General features: G+C 47.9%; 1 protein-coding gene across 7 annotated transcripts in view; it reads right to left on the reverse strand.

The window, feature by feature from the left end:
• Positions 1-4164: 4164 nt before the first annotated feature.
• Positions 4165-12120, reverse strand: part of NTRK3 (neurotrophic receptor tyrosine kinase 3) — a 364980-nt gene continuing 357024 nt past the window's right edge. For 6 of the 7 annotated variants that reach the window (XM_053272596.1, XM_053272592.1, XM_053272593.1 and 3 more), the window contains 2 exons: positions 9844-10002; positions 4165-7472 (listed from right to left, as the gene is read on the reverse strand). In XM_053272596.1, the coding sequence (XP_053128571.1) occupies positions 7287-7472; positions 9844-10002 (345 nt within the window). In that variant the 3' untranslated portion in view covers positions 4165-7286. Of the gene's footprint in view, positions 7473-9843; positions 10003-12120 lie in introns of those variants that run through there. The other variant, XM_053272598.1, reaches the window with a different exon arrangement.

The raw sequence follows: 12120 nt of genomic DNA on the forward strand, positions 1-12120 counted from the left end.
TGGACCAACAGCGCCAGGTAAGGTGCCGTCAGCTTCAGACATAGTCTCTCCCTCTTGGCTCTGAATTGGTGCAGAAACAAGGGAGAGCAACACTTTGTTATAAAAATATGTAGCCTTAATAAAGCTGCCCAGTAAATCCTTAATAGACTGTACCACGTATAAAGAAATGACAAGTACATTACATTTGATTGACACCCACATTTAAAAATTAATACCGCCTTCATTCTCCTACCAAGCCGGGATTTCAGGGTTGTATGTTTCACCATCGGCAATCTTGCTAAAGCCCAACCACAAAGCCCATGTTCAGGACACAGCAGACAGACCCCCTTTTGTTTTCCCCAGAGAGAGAGAGAGAGAGAGCAGCCTTTTGCAATGGATTTTCTTTCCGGCTCTTGAATGGTCAACATCACTCAGACTTTATTGCTGCAGCTTGCATTTCATACCAGAAAAAGTAGCATCTGAGCACAATTTTTGCCTGTTCTGCTTTCTCCCTTGGATAAAAATCTCCTTCACTTTGATTACAGCCTTGGCTTCTTGTCTTTCTTCCCTTTATTGTTTGCCCAGGATTACAGCCAGATTTTCCAGAAGCTCCAAAGAGCACACATTTTGGGTAGGGGCAATTTCTTGTTTGTTTTGCTTAGTTTCTTCCACTCTTGACAACACCCAGGACTCAATACTAAGCTAACTGGCATTTCTTAGTTCAGTGGTGGTCAAAGGCAGACCACACCCCATAATGCACAATCCACACATGACATTTTATAGTGGTGTGGAAGCTTCTTAGTGCAGTTGCTGAATATACTATTCTTCAGACATAGTTGCATTTCCAAAGTGGTCCCTCCTGTTGAGTGGCTGTCTTGAGATGAACAGGGAGAGGCAGGGCTAAGTATACCCCATGATTCAAATGTCTTCCCTGGTCACTCAACAAACCAAAGGCAGGATTTTGCAAGAATAAAATCAAGCCAACTGTAGCCACAATTCCAGATATCACCACTGCAATGCAACTTCAGTGCAATACGCTCCTCCTCAAGCATCACACTGCCCAAAGATGTTCCTTTGTTTTCCTTCGGCCATGGTGGCACCCTCTCTTTGGAACACCTCCCTAGGCAAGCAGCCCTGATCTGCTCTCTTGCACATTTTAGATGACTCACCAATACCTTCCTCTTGTAAAGGCATTTGAGTTCCTGAAGGGATGAGGTCATCTGTGTTTCTAAAATGGTTTGATGGACGGGCTTACTGCTCACTATGTACAGTTTAGAGGGAGATTACTGTCTTAGTGGTTTTAACTTTTTATTATTATTATTTTAATAGGATGCCATCATAGGCGAACTCCACTTTGGAATGCAGCCAGCAGTTGCAAGTGACAGTGGAAAATGCTTCTGATCTCCTCCCAGTTCCCAATTTGCTCATAACTGCCATTCTTCTACAAGCCCTTAAACCTCCTTACCTAGTGGTTGTGGTGGCTGCCCTAGTGGCAGCAGTGTGTGTGTGTGTGTGTGTGTGTGTGTGTGTAGGGGGGGGCTCTCTCCTTCCCTTGCTTCTTGAGGCCTGGCATGCTACAGCAGCATTCCAGGCACCAGGAGCCTGGGGAAACTTCCTGACTAAGCGTTCCTGGGATGGAATCATAACAGTACTCACTCTGAGCACTAGGGGGCAGGAAGGAGAGAAGGTTTTGCCCCTGACAAGCTAAACTCGGTGTGTGTGTCTGGGGGTGGGTGGTCAGTGTTCCCTCTAAGAGGGATTCCCAGATGTTTTTGACTACAACTCTCAGAATCCCTAGCTAGAATGGCTTCTGATTTGGGATTCTGGGAGTTGTAGTCAACAACATCTCTTAGAGAGATTGGGGGTGGGAGGGATGAGTGTTGGGGGTGGGAGGGATGAGTGTTGAACTCTGGAGATGGGGAAACCTCTGGTGTTAAGCATTTCTTTCTCCTACCAAAGTGGCAAAGCAAGGAGGACATGGCAGCTGGAATGCAAGGTGCCATTTTGCAACAGGTGGGTTCAGTTGGAATGAAAGATGCTGTTTTGCCGTAGGCAAATCTCAGCTGGGAGCTTCCCGTTACCAGGCAGAGAGGCAGAGGCCTGGAAGAGTTAGCTTTGGTGATCCACTAATGACTTCTATTGAGGGGCTCATCAAAGTTTAGATATAGCAAAGGCTAGCAACTGGAAAAAGAAGAGCTGAGTTATCAGCTTAATCTTGAACTAGGTGCTGTCCATGGAACGTATTGGTAATTCAGATCTGCAAGGCCTCTGGAGGTGGAAACTCATCCAAATGGGGAAAGAATGGTAAAGCTTCACATTACTGAATGCCTAACTCAGCATGAAAACCTTGATTCAGAGGAAGCCAGGTCCATTTTATCGTACCCGGGGGTTTCTACTGTCAGCACAATCTTCCCAGATCTTCATAAAACGACAGATTTGCACAAGCTCACTACCACCAGACAGTCCACAGTGGGTAAAGGGATGCTTAGGTTTTCATTTAAAACCAAACTCCTCCAAAGAGATGCCAGCAAATCTCTTGATGCTTTTGTAATGCCCCAAACGACAACAGACCCTGTTGACAACATAAACACTCCAATACTGGCTTGAATACAATGTGAGACACAAATGGCTGAGGACACAGAGATCGGAAGGACCACCTTCTCCTGTACACACCTCCCCACATCACCTGAGGCCTGGTCCATCTGAAGCCTCACAGGCATCCAGAAAAAGTGGGACCTTTTTGGTGCAGGCCCCATTTCTTTGGCACCCCCATATTGTTCACCTTTAGTTGCATGGCGAAAACTTCGCTCTTCAAGAACAGTTTCAGTAGTCCCAGAAGTTGGCTGTTCTGTCCAAATGCTGCATTTTGGTTTGACTGCTGAATTATTATTATTTGACGTCGACACTGACTTTTCTTTAAGCAACAAGCACACGAGCCTTTTTTCAAATAAATAAATAAATAAATAAATAAATTAGCATCGCAGGATCTCACTTTGCCATGTTCTTGACCAAACATTCACTCAAACTAGGCTTTGAGGGGTGATTTTTCTTTTTATGTTTATAGACACAACTGCTCTTGGTGCAGCTAATAATAGGGTAGTGTGACAGTCAGAATATCTGTCTTGGGAGTGCTATGTTGCTGAATAAACAGCAACGTCCCATTCCTCTCAGGTCATTTCCATCCTAATCATGGTGTCCTTTAGCCCTAAGATGTGCCCTCAGTTCAGTTTTATGCACAGCACACAACAGCAGACTCAACAACCTTCAGAACCCACAAGCATACAAGAAAGGGCAATTCTGGTTTGCAATAAAGCTGTGGAGATGTGGTGAGAAACTGAGATTATGAATGGAGGTAATGTGGAGGAAAATAAACAGACTGGGTGATTATGGACCCTTGGGGGAAAGAAGATCTTCATAGAGGATGACTATGCATGAACTTAGGAGCTCTAAATATGCATCTACATCTTAGAGGTCCATCATATTGTCATTTTACAAATGTTACGAGCTTTTTAGGAGAATGGGGAAGGGGTAATCTACAATGATTGTTATTGGGAAGCACCCCCAACCTGATCCAGTAGGCAAGAATTCTCCAATTTCAAATGAAGTCAGCATGTGTCCAAACTGAATTTGCTCACAACAATAATCTCTCTCTTCCTCCTTTTATTCCTTCCTGGACTGTCAAAAAATAGATTATAAGGTCATTGGTAGCAGTGACCTATCTTTCCTCTGTTACTCTAGAAAGCACCATGTCCCATGATGGTGCTGTATCAATAATAAATATTGGCTGCCTTCCAGGCTAATATTGTGTGCCAAAAATGTCTCACTTGCACATTTTCACTGATCCCACCATCCTTCTGCCCTCGGTGGCCCCTCAAAATATGCCCCTGATGGTCCTGCATTCCTCGGGGATATATTTTTGGAAGGCACAGAAGGCTGCAGAGGAAAGGGGAAATTGGAAAAAGAAATTCCCCTTCTGTGCATGAAACCTTTTTGGTGTGTGCAATGTTAGTCTGGATATCAGTCAATAATGATAAAAACTATTAACTACAATGGTTTCCCTCTTGCTGGATAACCCTAGAACCTTTCACACCTCCCGTTTCATGGTGAGCGACTCCACTCACGACATCTACCCTGAGCATACAGGCATTGCAACAACAACAAAAATAAGCCACAAGGAAGGTGAACTAAGGCGACAATGGTTTCTCTTTATCTTCCCATTTCTCTCCCCAGTTGTGCCCAGACCCTTCAGTGCTAGAACTGTAGAATTCATCAGACTGTTTCCTTGGGGGGCCACCTTAATCCCCTCTTAGTCCAGCAAGAAAGAAACAATATACAAATACATCCTCAATGAAATTACAGTTATTTGGGAGCAGGTAAGCCGAAGGAGCAAAAAGACACATGACGGGTATTTGCACACTATACAAACTGATATAAATGTTATGCCACTTTCAAGTGTCGTCACTTTTCCTCCAAGGGATCCTGGGAATTATCACTGAGTGGAGGTGCGGGGAGACTCTTCTGTGAGATCTCTAGTTCCCTTGACAGCACGACAGTGGTCAGGATTCCCTGAGAGAAGGAATACCTGTTGGAATTGTTTCAGTCTGTGTTGCAGGCACACCACAAGCCCCATCACGACCTTTGCACCAGGTCTTCAGATCCCAGGACTCTCCTTCCCCCATTTCCCAGAACCCCCTCATCTCCACTCTAAGCACGAAAGCAAGAGATAAGCAGCACTGCAGACAAGCGGGCATGCGGAGCCAAAAGAGCCTGCCATCTTTGAGACTCCACTGAGGCACAGCACTGTGCTCTTCTCAGTGCCGGGAGGGGCCTTTCAGAGAGACGGGGCCCTCTCTCAGGAGCTCGAGGAGGGAAGTTCTGAGAAGGGCGACACTTCCCAGCACTCTGTGCCTCTCTTCCAAGGTGGTGCTCCAGAGGGCTCAGTTTCCCTTGAAGAAGCCTCGCTCCCAAGGTGCTGGGCTTTGCCCAGCACTGCCTGGTGGGAACAGGCACCTCCACATACAGCCGGTGGGATTGTGCAGGGGATTCAGCTATGGCTGAAGTCTCACACAGGCTCAATGCACAACTAGCCAGGGATCCACACAGAGGCCACCACTCTGGCCTCCAGGCCTTATAAGGAAGGACACTGTCTTAAGCCGCTGATTTGACAGCAGCTCCAGGAACTTCTGGCTGCCCAGACACTACTCTTCCCAGCAGCAACTGCTGAGTGGCACATCCTGCCCTTTGTCCCTGATTGAGACCGAAGAAGACGCAACCCAGAAATGGTTTATGCCCCAGACCTTGAAAGGTGCCACCCTCTTTCCTCTGGATTCCAACCCCTCGTCAGAGGGCGGGGTGGCAAGGAAGGCCCCGCTTGCTCTCCTCCTCTCTCAGCCAAGGCTCTGGACTTATTGGGATGCACGGCTGGCCACTCTGGCTGCTCACTGAGCCTCCTTCCCCCCGCCCGTGCCCCAGCACTTCTTTCGCATCCCCCACCCTCTGCTGCCTGTGGAGCTATTCTTCAGCCGTGGAGCGTTCGCAGCAACTCGAAAGCAGATGCATCAATCCTTCCAGGGGACTGCCAACGTGAGAAGAATGTCAACCGGAAGGAGAGAGGAAGACGTAGGGGGCAGGTGCTGTTGAAACGTCTCTAGCTTTCTCGATGGCCCTCTGGCTTTCCTTTCTCCACCAGGCCCGTTGGGCATATGTTACAAGATAGCAAACCGGGGGGGGGGGAGATAAATGGGCTGGGGAGGGAGGGAGGGAAGGAAGGATAAGAGGACAGGCAGGGGGTTATCCGGGCCCTACCCTACAGTTGTTATATCAGCCAAATTGAGGCTGGGCTACAGAGGAAAACCTATCCCACACTGAAGTTGTTGAAGAGGCAGGGTGAACCAGGGCATGGTGGGCATGGAAACTGACTGGGCATGATCCACGTTCAACTTTGTGCTTCGCCACAAACTCCCTGTGCAACACTCAGACAAGTCTCTCTTTCTCTTGGCTTTAAGCCTCCAAGGTGTGCAAAACGAGAACAGACGTTACCTGCCACACAGGATTGTCGGGAGGCTGGACAAGCAAAGGGCCGTCAAGTCTTTGTACATGGAAAAGTGAATTATAAATTATCATGAACAGCAATAAGAAAAGAGACAAATTTGGCCTCTGTGTGTGTGCGTGTGTGTGTGTGTGTGTGTGTGTGTGTGTGTGTAGGACTGGGTGGGCTTTCCTTCTCCCCAGACCACCTCTGTTGAAATCATGGCTTCTGAGTCACCCCATTCGGAACCCTTGGCTGCCTTGAGGTCACAGTTGTAAATGCTGGATCTCTGTGTAAATGGAAGGTGATTCCAGTGGAAATATCCAAAACTTCTCAGCCAGGATCTGCTCATCATAGGCCTTTTAGCCGTATGGCTCTCACAGGCAGCTACTCTTGTCCTCAGCACTCTGTTGTTGTTGCTTTAAACAAAACAAAACAAAAACACTGCAGTTGAGAGATAAGAAAAATGTTGTGGTTATTCTCATTTCCTTGTGGTCCAGTGGCTGTTTTCAGATTGCAGTTGGTTTTTTGTTTTTACCCGTAGGCGATATGATCCTTGTGAACTGTGTATGTTCCCCAAACGTCGGAGTCTACATATTTGTAAGGATCAGCAGTCTTAGGGTGGGGCTGATTCAGGACAGCATTTGTCCTCAGATGCTAAAGGTAGGAGGCAAAAGAGTTGGAAACTGGGTGGTATCAGTTGAAGGACGTTCCCCAGGAAGCATGGCCTCTGACCTGGCCCCAGGCCTCACCAGTTCTGTACCAGGTTCACCGAGTGCAGACTCCATCCCGTTCCAGTCTTTCCAGCTATTGCTCCCCTTGTGGGACTCTCTTTCAGCATTCCCAAAAGAGGATTGAGCTCTGTCCAACAACTGGATCTGTAAGAGTGCAGTAGGATACATACTTCCACACCTTGAGATAAAGTTTTTGTTTTTGCAATTGTGTTTAATACTGTGGAGATATTTCTCTCTCTCTCTTTCTCCCCTCTCATTTCTGCTCGCAACATTTAAAATGTTCCGTAACAGCAGCTCCTAGTGTGGAAGGTATATCTCTCTCTATATATTATCTCTAGACATATATATATATAAGCCAACTGCTTTACAGGTTGGTCGTTGGAGTCGTTCTGTTTAATCAGTCTTTTCTTTTTCTTTCTCCTTTCAGTGTTCTATGTGTAGCAGGCACTTGAGTTTATATGAATATGTTGGCTTGAGGTCAAGGGAGAGGTGGGGGGGGGAGGAGGAGGAGGAACAGAGCAACGATTTCTGAAAAGTGGCCGCTGCTAGCCAAGGATGTCCAGGTAGATTGGTGTGGCTTTGCCCAGAGCGTGGAGGATCTTGTAGATCTCCTTGATATTCAGCCGTTGCTGAGGCTCCCTCTGCCAGCAGCCCAACATGATGTCGTAAACTTCCTTGGGACAGACCCGGGGCCTCTCCAAGACACGGCCTTGGGTGATGCACTCAATGACCTGGAAGACACAACAGAGGAGGTGAGTCCTGCAGGCAGCCCGGTTCCGAATGCTGCTGGCAGGGCTGGGACAGTCGCTGCCTGTGGTCATGAAGAGCCAACCCAAGACTCCATTCACCACTGCCGTTGCCGCCGGCTTGCTTCCCTTTGCCAGCTGTGACACATTATCATGACTTCACCACCCTGGCACGAGCCCATCCCAGGAATAATGCTTGCTGGGGCAGTGCCATAATTATACAGCATCATGGCTGACAAAGGGAGCAAGCCAGCAGCCGCAGTGAAAGGGGGTCATGGATTGGCTGGTGGGCAGGGAGCTGCAGAATCCAGTGGCGGATGAGCTCAGCAGCCTCTCTGCCCTGGCCACACTTGGCAGTAATCCATCGTTCTGCATGCAAGCATGCAGGCACTCTTCCCAAAGGGGCCACCCATCCCCTACAAGAAATATCTTACAGTGTTCATGCATGTGGTCTCCCATTCAAATTCAAACTGGGGAAGACCCTGCTTAGCAAAGGGGGCACCTCATATATGATATCCCCCTTAGGGGATGGGGGGGCCACTCTGGGAAGAGCACCTGCTTGCTTGCATGCAGAAGGTTCCAAGATCCTTCCCTGGCAGCATCTCCAAGGTAGGGCTGAGAGAGATTCCTGCCTGCCACTTTGGAGAAGCCACTGCCAGTCTGTATAGACAATAGTGAGCTAGATGAACCAAGGGTCTGACTCAGTATATGGCAGCTTCCCATGTTCCTATTTCTAGGGGAGAAAATCTGGTCTCGTGGTAGTGAGCATGAATTTGCTAAGCAGGTTAACCTCATGTGAGCAATGAAAGCTATATTCCCCTTAGGGGATGGGGCCATAGCTCTATTGTAAAGTAGCTGCTTTACATGCAAAAGGTCCCAGGTTCAGTTCCTGAAGCCTCTAGTGAGGAATGGGAAAGGCTCCTGCCTGAAACCTTGGAGAGCCACTGCCCGTCAATGTAGACAGTCCCGAGCTAAATGGACCAAGGGTCTGACTCAATATACAGCAGCTTCTTATGTTTCTGTGCGAGATCTGAGAAGGAACTGAAAACACCCACCAGTTCCTGAGTGTGTATTTCCCTCCCAGCCAGATTGATTCATATGACCCGTGTGAAGTGTTTGCTTGCAAAGTGTGGGTCTGCGCATGCTGTGATATGGCAGGGGCAGGCCTCGGTGAGTGCAGAGATGGGCGTGCATTCGGCATGGGAAGGAACACCTTGGATTTCTTTGCTGTCTGAAACTCACTTAATTAAGGGATCTATGTCCGGAAAGCAAAAAATGCACATTTCTCATTAAAAAAAGGCGACGTTTCTGAAAATCCATTAGACACACAGGAGGATAAATATGAGCAAATTTCCCCACATGCAGCTCAAGCAATGCATCTTGTGCCTCATCTTCGGCACCCCCTGCTGAGCCTTCCTATATTCTTTGCAAGATGTTTCTGCTGAGGCACCTGAACGCAGCTCAAGAGCTTCCTGGTTCTGATCATTCCTTACCGTGGATTCACCCCACCCAAACCCCCACCCCGCAGTCCTGACCGGCAGCATCTTCTCGGTGCTGAAACTTGTGGCATTTGCAATGGGTAGAATCGGAGTAGCTGAAATTGCCTCTCTCCTCCAACCCTTGAACAATGGGTGATGGATCCAATTAGTAGGGCTTGAGGGTGGGCTGCGGGGGAGGCTGGTTAAACTCACCTTCCCCGCAGACAATCGCTCTGCCATTGCTGGGCCCGCTCCCCGATTCCCCACTGTCCCAGGCAGCAGAGAGGGTCGGGGGCTGGGATGTGTCATCCCAGCCCCCGGAAACCCCATAATGCATCACTCAAGTGTGCGGTGTATTATGAGGATCTCCCCTCGCTTCCCCTAGATCTCCGCAGTCTGTCAGCTGTGGCTGCAAGCAGAGGATTAAAAAAAAAAGAGGTACAAAAAAGCCACAAACAGGGGCGGCCCTTTCATGAGGCAAAGTGAGGTGGTTGCCTCAGGTGGCAGATAATTGGGGTGGCAGCAAGATGGCAAGATGCCCCCCCTCCTGCTATCAGAGCAGCTCTTTGGGACTGATCTGACCCTTGCAAGATTTGTCCAGAGCCTCTCTCCTCACACTCCATACAAAGCTTGCAAGAAGCACATGAAGAGAAGAGGAGGTTGTTGGCAACCCTTCCTCCTCCCAGTGCCACTTCCGATGCTTGCAAGGATTGGTTTTGAAAGAGGACTGTCCCACAGCAGGGGTGTGGGAGAAGGCAACATTTGATGCCTTGTCTCAGGCCCCACAATACCCTTGGTGCCCCTACCCACATTTTGAACAATACTGTCCCCTTGTTACACAAGGCTGTGATTTCTCTGCAGCCCTCTAGGTGTGGTACCTCTGTGTTGGAGAGCTGGAACCAGGGCTGCTTCCCATATGTGAAGATCTCCCAGAGGATCACCCCGAAACTCCAGACGTCGCTCTCCGTCGTGAACTTCCGGTACATGATGCTCTCAGGAGGCATCCAACGGATGGGTAGCATGGTGTGTCCACCGACCTGCACAGGGAGAATGAAGCACAGCAAAGTCCGGGTCAATCTAACTGCAAAGAAATCTACCATGGTACCAGTGGGCCATTTGGCCAGGGGATCATTGCTCATCTTCAGGTCATCGTTGGTCTTCAGATCATGTCGTCAGAGAGTACCTGGAGTGGACCATTTCTATCTGTAGATGGGAGAGGGAGAGGGACTGGATGGACCCCACTCCCTTTATCCAGAAAACAAGCACACCTGCAAAAAGGCTATGCTCTACCACTGAACTATGGTCCCACCCCCTAGGAACACAGGAAGGAAGTTATTCATTCATTCATTCATTCAATTTCTATGCCGCCCTTCCAAAAGTGGCTCAGGGTGGTTTAAACTGAGAAATAACAAATAAATAAGATGGATCCCTGTCCCCAAAGGGCTCACAATCTAAAAAGAAACATGAAGTTGCTTTAAAATGAGTCAGCCCATTGGTTCATCGAGCTCAGTATTGTCTAAACTGACTGGCAGTGGCTCTCCAAGGTTCCAGGCAGGAATCTTTTATCAGGGATTGAACCTGGGACCTTCTGCATGCATAGCAGGAGCTCTACCACTGAACTATGGTCCCATCCCCTAGGAACACAGGAAGTTGCTACAAAATGAGTCAGCCTATTGGTTCATGGAGCTCAGTATTGTCTGCACTGACTGTCACTCTCCATGGTTCCAGGCAGAAGTCTCTCCAAGTCCTACCTGGAGAGCTGCCAGGGATTGAACCTAGGACCTTCTGCATGGACAATGATTCTCTACGACTGAGCTATGGCCTCATCCATTCTTGCTTTTTCCTGCCAACAGTAGCACTGAATTGCAGCATATGCACAACCTGATGAAGAAAGACAGATACTTAAAAGACATTTGTAGTGCCTCTTTTAAATCATATACTTTGTTTGCATAAGCAGCTTTTTCTATTGGGGCTATTTTTTGCACTTTCTTGGCTCAGGTCTTTCTTTATCTCGCAAGAGGCATCCATCCACTCGCAGCTCCACACATGAGCGACTTGCAGCTGCAGCCTTTAGAAGATGAGTTGGCCCTTATGCACTCCATGGTGATGGGAGCAGAACAAGGGAGATTAAAGACTTGGCGTGCTTCTGAAGCCCTGATGTTTGCATAGCTCTTGAAACATCTGCAAGGAGGCGCCGTCCCTCCAGGGGATTGCGGGAGAGGGAGATCATTTCTGGGACCAGATTTCTCCCTTCTTTGTGTTATTCTAATGCACCAGGTGGATGCATAAGCAGAGAGAAGAACAACTGAATGTGGAAAAGACTAGGAAAGAATCTGAATGAGAGATTAAGGATTTTTTAAAGGATCTAAGATAGCATGGGATGACCAAAGGAGGCTCATGCAGAACTGCTGACAGTCAAAAACCCTATTCACATGTTCTGTTCAACACTCTCACAATCTGTGTACCATGTACACAGTGTTCACACTTTATACTCAACACAGGCACAGCAGGACATTTCCTATCCTATCCTATCTGCATCCTGCATTTCAGGAGGCCTGTACCTGAAATGATCGCAGGTACAGTCATAGTTAAGCCACCTAATGGTGCAGTGGGGAAATGAACTGACTAGCAAGTCAGAGGTTGCTGGTTCAAATCCCTGCTGGTAAACACCTATATCAGGCAGCAGTGATATAGGAAGATGCTGAAAGGCATCATCTCATACTGCACAGTAGATGGCAATGGTCAACCCCTCCTGTATTCTACCCAAGACAGCCACAGGGCTCTGTGGTTGCCAGGAGTCGAAACCGACTTGACGGCACACTTTACCTTTACAATAATCATTATTAAAATAAACACAGGTACAGTTATTCACACAAAAACATGTATGTGTATACAGACATCTGAACAAAGGTACAGCATAATATTTGCATTTCATCAGAAACCTGGGAATGGGGAACGGGCACCTAGATCAGGAGCACTACTACGTAGTTGTGAGCATTAAGCTGAGCCCTATGCTGAACGGATACATATATTAATTAAATATTATTGGTTTAGCCATTGCTATAGACCTGGGAGACTACTAAGAAAGAAAACACCTGAGCTATCAAAATGCAGTTGACGTCTATGGGCTCTGCAGTATTCACCATGAGACTCTG

This window comes from Hemicordylus capensis, chromosome 10 (assembly GCF_027244095.1).
Source record: "Hemicordylus capensis ecotype Gifberg chromosome 10, rHemCap1.1.pri, whole genome shotgun sequence".
Classification (NCBI taxonomy): domain Eukaryota; kingdom Metazoa; phylum Chordata; class Lepidosauria; order Squamata; family Cordylidae; genus Hemicordylus; species Hemicordylus capensis.